The sequence below is a fragment of the Lactuca virosa genome, chromosome 3 (assembly GCF_052849685.1).
Source record: "Lactuca virosa cultivar CGN04683 chromosome 3, Lactuca_virosa_CGN04683_v6, whole genome shotgun sequence".
Lineage (NCBI taxonomy): Eukaryota > Viridiplantae > Streptophyta > Magnoliopsida > Asterales > Asteraceae > Lactuca > Lactuca virosa.
The window spans coordinates 101,950,325-101,966,417 of NC_136428.1; the positions used below are offsets into that span (position 1 = coordinate 101,950,325).

Below are 16,093 nucleotides of genomic sequence, written 5' to 3' on the forward strand. Positions count from 1 at the left end.
TGCTTTTTAGCCGTAAAATGGAATTTCAAACTTTATAAGTACCTTTTATCTTAAATCATACCAAAATATAGCTAAAAATACATAAATATCGCTTGAAACATATGTATAATTATTGCGATATCAAAATACCCCGCACTTGAACTTTGCTTGTCCTCAAGCAAAACTGACTTTAGCATGTCATCATATCAAAACCTTCATCACCAACATCGCACAAGACAATCCGACTTGAACCCAGCCATTACATCGAAACCTCAATGCATACATTTGTGTCTAATGATTCCTAAAACTTCCCCAATCCTAAATACTCACAATCTTCAAAAACACTTGCTCACTTATTTTGAACAACATTCATTTTATGCATCCCTCCGAATATATCCTCATAAATCTTTCTTAACCTCAAGGTAATTTTTGACTAAGTCCCCAAGCATACATATGGAAAAATAACCTAGAAATAAAAATTACAATAAATAATAACTTGGCAAATTGCCTTTATTCTTGAGTCTTCATTGATTTTTGGAACTTTTCTTCATGATATTTCTTGATCTTCATAGCTTTGTAGACTCTTATTCTCAAACTTTGTAACATAAGCTCTCCTGGATATATTTCTGGTATACGATGCTAAACATATTATGACCCTCAAACTAAGCAAGGTCGTGTTTTTGTTTTTATTATTTCACTAGGATAGGGAAGCCACAAATGTACTATAACATACTATTGGTTCAATTAAACATTTGAGTTCGCATTGGATCATCCCACACAACGTTAGCAACTTAAGTTTCAACACAATAAAACTTTTTTTTTTAATTTTTACTAGATTTCTGAATTAAACCATTATTCAATAAATGTGAATCTAGCAAAAAAATATCAAATTTTCAATTTTTTTTATCAAAATGCTTGGTTTCCTTATTCGACCCCCTACCCCACACTTAAATCATACAATGTCCCCATTGTATGCAAAATTAAAGAACATAAAAGTAAAAAGGGAGAAAAAGGAACAGACTCCCCTGGGGTATTGTAGTGGCGAGGTCGAAATCCTGATTTGCGTAGGACAAGTTTTGAGTGCACTTTTCCTGTTTGTGATGTTGAAGTGCATGTAAATCTTTTCTTTTTGAACCAGCTGGAGATTTAGGCAAGTGTGGCATCTAAATCTTTTTCCGCACAATTTCTCTGAACAGGTGCATTTACGTGTCGCGTATAAGATTTGGACACGTCGCGTAATGCAATTATTTGGATTCTCTACGCGATTCTTGAATTTAACGCTTTGTATACTGGCCAAGTACACATTGCGTTATTAGATCAATTACTCCTTTTCGCTGAGTGAATTGGATTTGACTTGTGTCGGCCGAACACTTGCTTCATCCTTCGAATAATGCTCTCCCGTTGGTCAGTATCAGCTTCAGTTCTCCATCCTGCTCTTTGTGGGGAATCACCCCACACTTATGTGATGCCACTGCTCCTATTGTAATTTGCACTTCAGAAATTTACTTTACACCATTCTGACCATCACCTGTTTCTAAGCTGAAAAGTAACTTTCACAGAAAAATAAAACCATTAAAAAGCACTTTTATTGAAAACAAAAACACAAACTAAAAAGAAAATTCACACCAAACATACAGAAAATAAACACACCAAATTAAAAATCTAAACAAACATCGGGTTGCCTCCCACAAGCGCTTCTTTTTAACTGAGTCATGAGCCAGACTCTACACCTCACTTAATTGTTTTCAGTGAGTTGGAGGCGTATATCCTCTTTCTCTTCTTCTTCTAGCATTCCTTCCTGGTAATGCTTCACTCGGTGTCCATTTACCTTAAAGCTTTCTCCATCTTTTCCAATTAGTTCGATTTCACCATGTGAAAAGACTTCTTTTATTGTGAATGAACCGTACCAACGCGTCTTCAGTTTACCTGGAAAACGTTTCAACCTGGAATTGAATAGCAATACTTTTTCTCCAGGGGTAAACTTTTTGTCTCTGCTCAATCTTTTATCATGCCATTGCTTTGATTTCTCTTTGTAGATTTGAGAGTTTCCATAAGCTTCATCCCTTAATTCTTCCAGAGAATTCATCTGTATAAGACGGTTAGTTTTAATTTCCACAGGATCAAAGTTGCATGATTTCAATGCCCAAAATGCTTTATGCTCGATTTCGACTGGCAAATGACATGCTTTTCCAAAGACCATCCTATATGGTGTATTACTAATAGGTGTTTTGTATGCAGTTCAAAATGCCCACAGCGCATCATTAAGCTTATCTGCCCATTCCTTCCTGTTACTTCCCACTGATCGTTCCAGAATTCTTTTTAAAGCTCGATTTGTGACTTCATTTTGCCCACTGGTTTGTGGATGATAGGCCGTTGCGATTCTATGGTGAACACCATAGTTTTGCAAAACCTTTTCCAGTTGGGTATTGCAGAAGTGTGTACCCCTGTCACTGATCAGAGCTTTAGGGAAACCAAAACGTGAAACCAGATTCTTCAAAAACTTGACTACTACACGAGCATCATTAGTGGGTAAAGCTTTCGCTTCAGCCCACTTTGATACGTAGTCAACAACTACCAAAATATATTTGTTTCCTCGTGAGGAAGGAAATGGTCCCATAAAATCGATTCCCCAAACATCAAAAATTTCACATACTTGGATGCTCTTTTGGGGCATCTCATTTCAGGAAGAGATGTTACCGGCCCTTTGACATGCATCACATTCTTTCACGAAGATGTGAGCATCTTTGAAAATCGTAGGCCAGTAAAATCCAGCATCAAAGATTTTTCTTGCTGTGTAATTAGCACCATGATGCCCCCCAGTTGGTCCAGCGTGACATCCTTTCATGATCTCGCGACTTTCTTTTCCGAATACTCATCTCCTTACTACATTATCCGCACAACTTCGGAATAAGTAAGGGTCATCCCAATAATAGTGCTTGAGGTCAGAAAAGAATTTCTTCTTCTGTTGATGTGTCATTCCTTTAAGAAGAATTCCTGCAGCCAAGTAGTTTACAATGTCTGCATACCAAGGTACCTCTTCACCTATCATCATCAATGATTCATCTGGAAATTTGTCATTTATTTCAGACTCCTTGAGTTCTTCGATGTTGGGATTCTCTAATCTGGACAAATGATCAGCAGCCACATTTTCCATGCCTTTCTTGTCTTTAATCTCGATGTCAAATTCTTGAAGTAACATGATCCAACGAATTAATCGTTGCTTAGATTCTTCTTTTCTGAATAAATACTTCAAGGCAGCATGATCAGTAAAGACAATAGTTTTTGACAAGATCAAGTAAGAGCGAAATTTCTCAAAAGCATAAACCACAGCAAGCAATTCTTTTTCAGTTGTGGTGTAATTTGCTTGAGCGGGGTTTAACGTCTTGCTGGCATAGTAGATTGGCTGAAAATGTTTCTCAATTCTTTGTCCCAAGACTGCTCCCACTGCAAAATCACTAGCATCACACATTAACTCGAATGGCAAATCCCAATTTGGAGCGACCATGATCGGGGCTGTTGTTAATTTTTCTTTTAAATTGTTAAAAGCATTTAAACAATCTGAAGAAAAATTAAACTTTGTTTCCTTTAACAGAAGTTGAGTCAAAGGGCGTGTGATTTTTGAAAAATCTTTTATGAACCTTCTGTAAAATCCTGCATGACCTAGAAAACTTCTGACCCCTTTGACGTTGGTTAGAGGTGGCAATTTTGATATTGTCTCTATTTTCGCTTTGTCCACCTCAATCCCCTCCTTGGAGATTTTATGCCCGAGTACAATGCCTTCTTTCACCATGAAGTGGCATTTCTCCCAATTCAAAACCAGATTTGATTCTTCGCATCTAGCAAGCATTTTGTCTAGATTAGCTAAACATGCATCAAAAGAATCTCCAAACACTGAAAAATCATCCATAAACACTTCCATGAAGTTTTCCACCATGTCGTGGAAAATGGCTGTCATGCATCTTTGGAAGGTTGCAGGAGCATTGCAAAGTCCGAATGGCATTCGTCTGTATGCAAAAGTTCCGTATGGGCAAGTGAATGTTGTCTTTTCTTGGTCTTCAGGAACGATGGGAATTTGAAAGTATCCTGAGAAACCATCTAGGAAACAATAGTAAGCATTTCCAGAAAGACGTTCTAGCATCTGATCGATAAAAGGAAGGGGGAAATGGTCTTTGCGGGAGGCATCATTTAACTTTCGATAATCGATGCACACTCGCCACCCTGTAACTGTTCTTGTTGGTATCAGCTCATTCTTTTCATTGATTATGATGGTCATTCCTCCCTTCTTTGGGACAATGTGAATGGGGCTTACCCATGGACTGTCTGAAATAGGGTAGATCATTCCCGAATCTAAGAGTTTTACGATCTCTTTTGTCACAACTTCTTGCATTTTTCGGGTTCAATCACCTTTGTGGTTGGACCGCTGGTTTTGATCCTTCTTCCATCAAAATTTTGTGAGAACAATAGGATGGATTCATTCCTTTGATATCAGAAATATTCCATGCTATAGCTTGCTTTCTCTTTTTCAAAACTTCAATCAACCTTTCTTTTTCATGCGGTGAGAGATTTGCAGCGATGATCACAGGGAATTGCTCATTATTTCCCAGGTATACGTACTCCAAATGATCAGGTAAAACTTTCAACTCACTTTTGACATCGGAGTCAAGAGGTGTTTCTTTGTGGTGTGCTTCCTCTTTTTCTGGTTCACTACCCGTGTAGTCTTCTTTCTTATTTTGATTAATCTCCGCCAGCAGCTTTTCCAGTTCTTCCAGATCTTTTTCAGCATCAAACGTATCTTCTCCAAGTTGCATCATGCTTTCTATGTCTTTATCTTTTACTTCCAATATTTCATTTTCCAATAAGATATCAAAAACATCAACAAAGAAAACTTCATCATCACTCACCTTAGAGTGCTTCATTGCTCTATCAAGACCGAAGGTGATAGCATAAGTTCCGACTCTTAGTGTCAACTTTGATCCATGAATGTCAACTAATGCTCTTGCGGTGCTTAAGAATGGTCTTCCCAAAATAATAGGAACTTCATTGTCTTCTTCCATATCAAGCACTACAAAATCTGCAGGAAATACGAACTTGTCAACTTTCACTAGTAAGTCCTCCACTATCCCTTTTGGATACATCACTGATTTGTTTGCCAGATGGATTGCCATTCTAATTGGTTTTGGTTCAGGTAAATCAAGTTTCTTGTAAAAAGAATATGGCATAAGATTTATACTTGCTCCTGAATCAGCCAGAGCATGGCTGAGACCCAAATTACCAAATTGGCACGGTAAAGTCAAACTTCCTGGATCTCTCATTTTCTGAGGAAGTTTGTTCAACATGGCTGCTGAACATTGTTCGTTTAATACTACACTTGAAGCTTCCTCCATGTTCTTTCGATTAACAAGCAAATCTTTCAGAAATTTTGCATATTTGGGCATTTGAGCCATAGCTTCAATGAATGGGATGTTGATATGCAAGGATTTGATGTGATTGATGAATTTGCGATAGTCCTCCTCCTCTTTTTCCTTCCTCAAGCGTTGAGGGAAAGGAATTGGTGGCCTATATGGTTTGATAACTGGAGTGGATGGAGTTGTCTCAACCGGAACTGGTTCTTTTTCCTTCTCTTGGGATTGTGGAATAGTAGAAGGTTCGTTAGTATGAACTGGAACTAACGGATCAAGAATTTTTCCAGTTCGAGTTGTTATTGCTTTGACATGAGCAGTCGGATTTGTCTCAGTGTTACTCGGTAATGTTCCAGGAAATCGCTCTTGTAGTACTCTCGAAATTTGCCCGACTTGGTTTTCGATGTTCAAAATCGAAGCTTGTTGATTTCTTAGAGCAGTTTCAGTTGTTGATCCGATTCTCTTCACCAACTCTTCTGTATATCGATGTCTTTTATCAGATGCTTCTGCAAATCTGGCCATCATTTCTTCGAAACTTGGTTTCTTTTCTTGCACAATTTGCTCCAATGGTGGGTCTTTTTGGTAGAAACCTTGACCGCTTTGTCTCCATTTCCCTTGCATCTCCATTTCCTTCTTGTATTCATCGAATGGTTTCCAGTTGTTCTGAGGCTTCCTTTCATCATATCTATCTCCAGATGAGTAGCATACATCAACCTTTTGATTCCCATCATGATCTAATGGACAATCTCTTTCGAGATGTGGTCCACTGCAGTTGTCACAACCGACTTGGATAGCATGAATTGTCTGATTGACCTTTTTCATGTCTCTTCCTAATGCATCTAATTTTGCATTTAATGCTGCCAAGCCATCTGAGCTCTCTCCTGTTGATCTTTTTCGGAAAGATGAATCTCGTGAAGAATGCCACTGATGTGAGTGTTGGGCGAGTTCCTCGATTATTGCTTTCCCGTCAGCTGGATTTTTCTTAGGAATGGGTCCTTGAGAGTCAACTAACTGACGGGTACAAACATCGATCCCGTTATAGAAAGTCTGCACGACCTGATGTGGATTAAGATCATGTTGCGGACAATTTTGCAGCATTTCTTTATAACGGTCCCAAGCATCATACAGTGTCTCATCTTCAAGCTGTTGAAAATTTTGAATTTTCATTTTCATCCTAGCAATTTTGCATGGTGGGCTAAATTGTTTTGTAAATTTTGTTCTTAAACCCTCCCATGTGGTAATCGTAGGTTCAGATTTTATCCAACGTTTTGCAGCTCCTTGTAGTGTTATTGGAAACACTCTAAGCATGACTGCATCTTTGCTTACTCCAACAATGTTGAAGTAGTCAGCTATTTCGAGTACAGCTTCGACATGTTGGTTCGCATCTTCATCTTCTCTTCCGGCAAAAGGAGTTTCTCGTAGAAGGTGAAGAAATTGTCCTTTCAATTCGAAATTTGTCTGGGCTGGTATCGCGGGACGAATGACTCCATGATCATCTCCGTCTCTAGTACGACTTGCATATTCCTCTAATGAAAGGAGGGCTAGATCGGTCATTGTTTGGTTTTCTCGGATTCGTTGATGAAACGTGCGTTCGGGCTCTTCTAAAGGTGGAAAGAAAGTGAAATTTGAACTTCGGGTCATATATTAGGGAAATTCTATCTTAAAGTGAATTGATTATACTACATAAATTATTTATTTAATTTTTGTGTAATACTTTGACTATCAAATAGAGAACAGACAGAGAGAGGCAGCCGGGAGACAGGATCATTTCGGTGTATATTATAAATATAACTTTTCTGGAATCCAACAACCAAAGCCAACGTACCAATTCCAAACACCGTTCTGGTAAGTAGAATTACTCGTATTACACGCGAATTAAATTTATAAGGTTGAAATTACCGATGCTAGAATTTACTACACGACTTAGACAAGTGTACCTAATTGAATTTGTAATATAGCAATGGTAAGAACGGATGTCGAACACTTGGCGAAACGAGTATGATTTAAATTTAGACTATTTGTCGCTAATTAACTTAAAAGATAAGTAACTTGGGGGAATTTTTTTAGTAACAAGACAATAATGAGAATTTTAACAATTAAAGTGTAAAATAAATATAGAACAAGAATTGGCTTTTTAAAAATCAAGAATGATAAGGATGCTTTCACTTAGATTTAATTCCACCTTTTAGTAATGAATGATTTATATTAAGTGCAATGGATATTATTCGTTATTTACCGATTTCTAAAATTGGTTAAAAATCATGATCTAATTTTTTTCCGTTTTGATAATAAAAATAATTAAAAACAATTGTCATGTAATTAACAATTTTATTAACAATAATTAATTTGTATCATGCAAACATTTGATCAAACTATTAATTTTAGTGGTAGTAAAACTAATAGAAATCGTAAGTTGGTCATACGATACAAAATATACATGTTAAATTTTTAGTATTTTATTTTGCCTAATCCTAGGATTTTGTTGATCACTAGTCATAAATATCAATGGTCATGAAAAATTTATGATTCAAAATAATATATTTAAATTGATCCTTTAAAAATATTAACTTAGTTATAGGAAAATTAAATACAAAAATTCAACATATAAAAATAAATGATCAAATATGCATGATAAAATAAATAACAATTAATATCCAATAATATAAATCAAATCATATTTTCAAGGTTTCATTATCCAAGTGAAAACAAAGAGAATTTAGCTCATTATTAAGGTTACAACATACATAGAAAACATATTGAGAATGTTAAACATTTCGATAAAACAAACCCGATGTAGTCCCTAATGCCACTGCAATCTTCAATTCCTTAGCTTTTTGACTCTTGAATCCCCAATTGTGGTTCAAAGGTTGGATGGAATTTGGTATAGTGGTGATATGGTAAGAAATTGTATGGAGGAATTTGTGTATCAAAGTGTATGATGAATGTGTTTTTGTGGTGAAAAATGGTGGTATTTATAGTAAAAATTGGAAGAATTAAATACCAAAAAGAAATGAATTGAGATTGGATCTAATGAAAAAGAATTCAAAAGAAATAAAAAGATGAGAATAAATGGTTGGAAAGTTTAAAGGTGGTGAATTATTGAGTATTGGTTGGAAAGGAATGAGTTTAGAATAGGAAAAAGTGGGGAAAAATTGGTTAAAAACGTAATAAGAAAAGCTGGAATCGGAATTATTATTTTTTTTGTAATTTAAATTAAAATAAATTAATTTAATTAAAATAAATTATTTAGAAATTAAATAATTAATTCCCAATAATTTATTTTAATTAAACCTCATTAATTAATTTAAATTCTTTTTACATTTTTATTTTGTTTTCTCGTCTCTCCAACGCGGCTATCTTTGAATTCTTTGACTTGTTGATCTCGTTTTTCTTCGTGTAATTTCTTTCACTTCTTTTTTTGCGGATTTTTGCACGTTTTCTTCTCCTTTTTCCTCAGAAATGCTTTTTAGCTGTAAAATGGAATTTCAAACTTTATAAGTACCTTTTATCTTAAATCATACCAAAATATAGCTAAAAATACATAAATATCGCTTGAAATATATGTATAATTATTGCGATATCAATGAACTTACCTGAAGTGAGTGATGCGAATGTAAGATCGGTAAAGGATGCTAAGTGTCAAGTGAAGACTTGAGCACACACAAATGCTATTTAACATATAATGACACATATATGCTTACAATTAGTGATTAAACAACTAATTAAGCAAGTATAGACACCCTAGAACATGGAAAACACTTTGATTCAAGTGTTAGAAGTACAAAAGGGTTGCATCTAAGGGTTGTAGGGCTTCACCTTGGAGTTCACGGCCCATGGTAATTACCACCTGAGTTTACGGCCCATGGGCTTATGGCCCAATGAGTTTACGACCGTAAACTCATGGTAACTAATACCATTTTGTGTCTTAAGGTCCATAGCTCAAGTTTGAAGTGTTCTAGACCAAGTTCTAAGCCTTAGGAAGGAGTTGTGGCACAATTGCACCACTTATGAGTGTTTACGGCCCAAGGAGATTGCCTTGGCCGTAAACACCATGTGTTCTTGAGTTTTTGATGATTTCAAGGGGTAAACTAAGTGATTCAAGCATTAACACAAGCTAAGGTAAGAGTACTTACAATATAGAAGCTTGATAAGGTGATTAAGGCTCAAGAACACTAGTGTGTGTTCTTGGTGTTCTTGGTGAAATGAAGAATACTTGAAGATCTAACAAAATGGAATGATTTCATGGATGAAATCAATGGAGTGTGCTAGATAAAGGGATGTATCAACAAATGAAAGGATGAAATACTTACATTTTTGGAAGATTAAAATGAAGATCCTTATGATACTTGAGAGAGAATGAAAGTTCTTTGGCTTGAAAATGGAAATAATGAAGAAAAGGGTGTAAACTCATGTATTAGCCATGAGTTTACGGCCAAGAGGGGAGTTTACGGCCCAAACTCAAAAAGTTTGGCCGTAAACACCTCATATAGGGTTTAAGGTTTGTTTGTTGCACAATAAACCCTAGAAGATACTTCCCGACACTTGATTTTTGATTGTACTAGGCTTAGGTCGATCACACGGGCTCACAACATATCTTCCAAAGTTTGTATCTTCCTCTCACTTTGCCCGTCGGTTTGCGGATGGTAGGTTGTACTCATGTCCAGCCTAGTTCCTAGGGAACTTTGTAGCGACTACCAAAACCTTGAAGTGAATCTACTATCTCTATCCGAGATAATGGATATAGGAACACCATGCAGTCGTACAATTTCTCTAATGTAAGTTCTTGTTAGTTTCTCCATCTTGTCCGTCTCTTTGATTGGTAGAAAATGCGCGGATTTGGTCAATCTGTCGACGATGACCCAAATGGTATCAAGTCCACCCGTTGTCTTGGGCAACTTCGTTATGAAGTCCATAGTAATCCGCTCCCATTTCCACTCCAGTATCTCCGGTTGTTGTAGTAATCCTGAGGGTTTTTGGTACTCGACCTTAACCTTTGCGCAAGTAAGACATTTACTCATGAAGGTAGCAATATCTGCTTTCATGTTAGGCCACCAGTATAGTTTCTTAAGATCCAGATACATCTTATCTGAACCTGGGTGGATGGAATACCTAGTGTTGTATGCTTCAGTCATGACCAAGTCTCGGAAACCACCGTGTTTCGGTGTCCAGATACGGTCCATGAGATATAAGGCTTCGCCACCCTTAACTTCTAAGTTCTTATCCATCCCTCTCAGGGATTCACTCGCCACAATTTCAGGTTTCAAGGATTCTAGTTGAGCCTCCTTAATTTGTGTGGACAAGCGTGAATGGATAGTCATAGTCAAAGATTTGACTCTCCGACCAGAGTATTCTTTCCGACTCAGGGCGTCAGCTACTACATTGGCCTTGCCTGGGTGATAACGAATTTCGCATTCGTAGTCATTGAGTGGCTCGACCCACCGTCCTTGTCTCATGTTGAGCTCCTTCTGATCGAATATGTGTTAAAGGCTCTTGTGGTCTGTGAAGATAGTACTCTTTGTACCATACAGGTAGTGTCTCCAAATCTTCAGAGCAAATACCACTGCTCCAAACTCAAGATCGTGTGTTATATAGTCGACTTCGTGTGTCTTAAGCTGATGGGAGGCATAGGCAATGACCTTTCCTCTTTGCATAAGAACACAACCAAGCCCTTGGTTGGATGAATCGCAATACACGACGAAATCTTCTATCCCTTCTGGGAGGGATAATATTGGTGCGGTGCACAAGGCTTGTTTCAATGTTTGGAACGCCTAATCTTGTTTCTCTTCCCAGTCAAAGGCCACGCCTTTCTGGGTCAATGAAGTAAGCGGTTTCGTGATGCTAGATAAGTTCTGTATGAACTTGCGATAGTAGCCAGCGAGACCTAGAAATTGACGAATTTATGTATGTGTCTTCGGTGCTGACCAGTTCTCAATGGCCTTGATTTTGGAAGGGTATACGTGAATTCCCTTTTCTCTAACAACGTGGCCCAAGAATTCGACTCTTCGGATCCAAAACTCGCACTTAGAGAACTTCGCATAGAGCTTCTCCGATCGTAATGTTTCTAGGACTCTTCGTAGGTGTTGACTATGCTTCTCCTTGCTTCGAAAGTAGATAAGCATGTCATCGATGAAGACAATGACGAACTGATCCAAGTAAGGATGGAACACCATATTCATTAGATCCATGAATACAGCTGGTGCGTTGGTTAATCCGAACGACATCACTACAAACTCGTTGTGTCCATAACGAGTTCAGAAGGCTGTCTTGGGAACATCCTCCTCTAACACTCGTAACTGGTGATACCCGGATCTTAGATCTATCTTTGAGAAGTAGTTTGCTCATTGAAGTTGATCAAATAAGTTGTCAATGTGGGGTAGAGGATAGCGATTCTTGACGGTATGTTTTTTTAGCTCTCTGTAGTCGATGCACATACGAAACGATCCGTCTTTCTTTTTCACGAACAAGACCGGTGCTCCCCATGGTGAGAAGCTTGGCCTAATGAATCCCTTCTTGAGAAGTTCGTTAAGCTGACTGGAAAGTTCCTGCATCTCTGCTGGTGCCAGACGATAAGGAGATTTGGCTACTGGAGTAGCCCCTGGCACTAAGTCGATTCTTAACTCGACTTGGCATTGCGGTGGTAATCCCGGTAGTTCTTCTGGAAAGATGCCGGGAAAGTCGCGTACTTCTGGAATGTTCTGAATGTCCTTCACTTCTTGACTCGTATCGACGATGTGAGCAAGGAATGCATGATATTCCTTTCTTAAGCACTTTTGAGCTTGAATACATGAAATGATGCGTAGGTTCGTACTAGATTTGTCGCCGTAGATAACTAGAGTTTCGTTGTTAGGGAGGTTAAGACGAACTGCTTTCTCAAAGCACATGATGTCGGCGCGAAGATGACTTAACCAATCCATGCTGATTATGACGTCGAAACTTTTAATTGAGACCGGCATGAGGTCTATTTGGAAAGAATGACCATCTAGAGTTAAAGTACAACCTATGTATATGCAGTTAGTACTTTCCGTTTTCCCGTTTTCCATTTCTACAGTGAATGATTCCTCTAGTGCACGTGGTTTTTGTTTATGTAAGCGAACAAATTTCTGGCTTACAAAGCTTCTCTATGCTCCGCTATCGAATAGTATACAGACATATGAATTATCAAGGAGAAACATACCAGTAACTATCGTAGGATCAGCTACGGCTTCCTCGTGGCCTATCGCCAGAATTCTTCCCAATCCGCCAGCATTTCATGCCTTCGGGCAGTCTCTCTTGAAATGGCCCACCTCGCCACAACCGTAGCAAGCCTGGCCCACAAAAATGTCGGGGACTTGGTTAATTGGCCTCGCTGGACCCTTGCAGAATCGGGCAGTGTGCCCTTTCCTGTTGCAGTTAGCGCACTGCATTTCCCGGCAGGCACCATTATGATGGAAAATGCATTTGTTGCACTTGGGCAAATTTCCAGTATACGGCTTCCTTGGCGCTGTAGCAGCAGGTACAATCACGGCATGAACAGCCACAACTTGCTGCTTCTTGGCAGAGCTTTGCGCCGATTTGCCTTTCTTGTTATCCCAAAACTTTCGCTTGTTGTCAACGACTTTGGAGGGTTCTGGGATAGCCAGGGTTGCTGTCATTGTCGAGGTAGAGACTCCGTGATCAATGAGTCGTTGTGCCAATCGCTTGGCACTGTCGAAAGTATAGGGTTTGAAGCTAAGACATTCCCCTGAAATGGAGGCACTAGCCCCAAATGTACCTCTCAATCTTCTTTCCCTCAGTGGGAACCATATTGGGACATAGCGCCACCAGATCGCTGAATCTGGCAGTGTAAGCCACTATGTTGGAGCCCTTCATGGTCAGACTCCAGAGTTCTTGTTCCATTTTCTGAACCTCGCCCCTTGGGCAGTATTCTTCAATCATCAGTCCCTTAAGAGCTTCCCAGCCCATAGCATTTGCCACTATTAAATTTAGTGACTTGACATGTCTATTGCACCATGTCAGGGCTCTATCACTGAAGGTGCATGCAACAAATTTTACTTTGCTCCCTTCAGTACAAGAACAGATCTCAAAGATCGATTCCGTCTTCTCGAACCATTGCGACAGCGCAATGACTCCACCGATTCCATTGAAGATCCGGGGTTTATAGTTGGTGAAGTCTCTATATGAGCACTCTCATGAGCGCACGATGACATCAACTTATGTGGAATGAACGACTGTTCCACCTCCACTAATACCCTGGTTGTTGTGGTATTGTGCCATGGCTGTAGCAACAGCCGCAGCTACCGCAACATTAAGAGATGTCGTATCAAATTGTGAAGGAGGTGGTGTTTGAGTTGGAATAATCGGAGGATTACGCCTTGTTGACTTACGAGGAGCCATCTTCCAACTATAAGTTTAAAATATGAGTACAATGATAAGTATTTAATAGTGAAGTTAATGAATGAGTCCCATGAACTAAATCGCCATAGCTCAACAACTAGATAAGAGTATGAGTTCCATAGAGTTCTAGAATCACAAAAATGAAAGTATTTGAACAAAGATTTCTACAAAAGATTAGCTGACTGCCAATATCATTGATATTAAGGATGTAATAAGTTTGGGGAAAATTGACCTAAGAGTAGGTCTTATATCATATCAGAAGTAGCAAAATTTTGACAGCTTAGAAGTCTAGTTTAAAGTACTTGAACCACAAGAATATTTTACAGAAAAGTGTTTCATAGAGCACCGATACCAAAGGCTATTCCTTAACCCAAAAGAAAAGATGAGTCAGACATCTTCTACTGGCGACGGGTATTCCTCGGATGAACCCTCAGATCTGCCAGTTGACGTACCACATCTTGAAGATGTCGCTCATGAGCTCTTTGACGCACTCGAAGTTCTATAACTTCAGCTCGGGATGCAGCTAGCTGTTGCTACAGAGCCTCATTGGATCTCCTAGTCCTTTCCATTGCCTCTTCTAGATGGCGAATGCGGACCGTGTTAACACCAGAGTTGGCGTTAATTTCCATGACTCGGTCGATGGCTGCCCGACCTTGCTCGACATTCCGAGCAATCCTGCGGACAATAATGGGCAGGACTCGGTCAGCCGAGCCTCCTTCGCTGAGATTGTAAAAGCTTCGGTCTCCATTGAAGGGTAATGGTTGACCCTGTTCATCACTCCAACGATTCAAGTTTGTCGCCTACATGGGTGTGGTACCTTGAAATGCAGGTCGGGGGTTGAGATTTAGGTTTTGAACTACTTGAGGTAGGTTGTTGACTTCTGGTTCGAGGTCAGAACCATCCGAAAAGCCTTCTGCGAGGTAATCATCCAATGGGATTGGATGGTCATCTTCTGCCTCTTCATCTATCCATCCAGCATTGCCCTGATTTGGGAAGTACGGGTCTCCGTGGATATGGAATCCAGCCACGTTATCTACGTGAGAAGTAGGGGTAAAAGAAACAGTTAATAGACGTACTAACTAAGATAATTATAATATGATCTTTATTGGTTACTCCAACACTTGCGTAGTGCATACCAGTCATATGTAACCAAAACAGGATAGACCTTCGAATAAGTGACCCTAACTCTAAGTCCACAACCAAACAAGGAACAAGAAGTAAAGCAAAGATCACAGATTCTAAGTCTATGACACCCTAGTTACATATAACCGTAGTGTATCCACTCAGCAACTATTAACACACTAATAAGGACCTGTTTAGTTCTCAAATAAGTAATTATAGTAACACAAAATACTCCTATAGTATTTTAAGTTTATGTTATGTTCTAATGTTCTCATTGCCGTAGTGTTGGTAAGTTTTTAGACTTGTTGATACATCACAACCATTCTCGGCATATGCTAATCACTTTTCGGGCCAACATAGTTGATTAGGCTATGTCACACCCAAAACTGACCATACATCCCTGAGCTTACTTGTGATGTTCAACAATTGTAATACTTTTGTTATGTTCTAGTATGACACTGTTCTATAGTAAGTATGTAGGTATGTAATTATGTATACTTCTAGTTAAGTATTTTACTAAAAGTATAAACTCTTGGTCAGAGTATTTTAATCCCGTTGTGTTTATAGTTTGTATATCTTTTATGGGTTGATATAGTCGATTCACTATAAACAATGCTCTGATACCAATCTGTCACACCCCAAAACCAAGAACGGCAGAAACTTTCTGGGCGGAGGACGTCATGTACATTATCATAACAATGCAAAGTAGTAAATAAGCAACAACATCATCCATTGCATTAATAGTATAACTTCATACATGTGTGTTCTTAAATAGTAATAAGACACCAAAAATGAATAATCAAAATAAAAGATGAGTCTTGAAGATGCTCCGTCTTCTCAAAACCTGGTCATCGGTACCTGTCTACTGGCGACCTGAGAATACAAGTTATTTTGAAAGAGTAGATCAGCATTTAAGCTGGTGAGTTCATAAGTATTTAGTGTCAATGTTTGTATAAGTTTGATGAAAAAGTTTGTAATTGATCAATGTAAATGTTTGTATATGTTTGAAGACTCCTAGAAAATCCTATATTTTCTACTAGTATAAAAAGTAGTCTTCTACCAAGACCCGACTGTTTTGTATGTTTGTTCCTTTATAAAAGTGAATGTTTTTCCCAAGTATGACTATTATTACCAAAATATAGTTTTATATTACCCTTTATGTGAGAATATCACAATTTGAATATAATGGGAAAATGTATATGTGTACTGCAGTATTATTT

At 38.4% G+C, this 16,093-nt stretch overlaps 2 protein-coding genes and 1 non-coding gene across 3 annotated transcripts; 1 reads left to right on the forward strand and 2 right to left on the reverse strand.

Moving 5' to 3' along the window:
• Window positions 1-1,714: 1,714 nt before the first annotated feature.
• On the reverse strand, window positions 1,715-2,179 carry LOC145163885 (uncharacterized). The gene has a single exon (XM_079082634.1). It carries the CDS (start codon window positions 2,177-2,179, stop codon window positions 1,715-1,717), a length of 465 nt encoding a protein of 154 aa, XP_078938760.1.
• A 2,200-nt stretch (window positions 2,180-4,379) lies between these two features.
• LOC145163887 (uncharacterized) lies at window positions 4,380-6,932 on the reverse strand. Its single transcript, XM_079082635.1, has one exon. The coding sequence runs from the start codon at window positions 6,930-6,932 to the stop codon at window positions 4,380-4,382; it is 2,553 nt and encodes an 850-aa protein (XP_078938761.1).
• Window positions 6,448-6,554, forward strand: LOC145168101 (small nucleolar RNA R71). The gene has a single exon (XR_013741689.1). It is a non-coding gene; the product is annotated as a small nucleolar RNA R71 (small nucleolar RNA).
• Window positions 6,933-16,093: the final 9,161 nt, after the last annotated feature.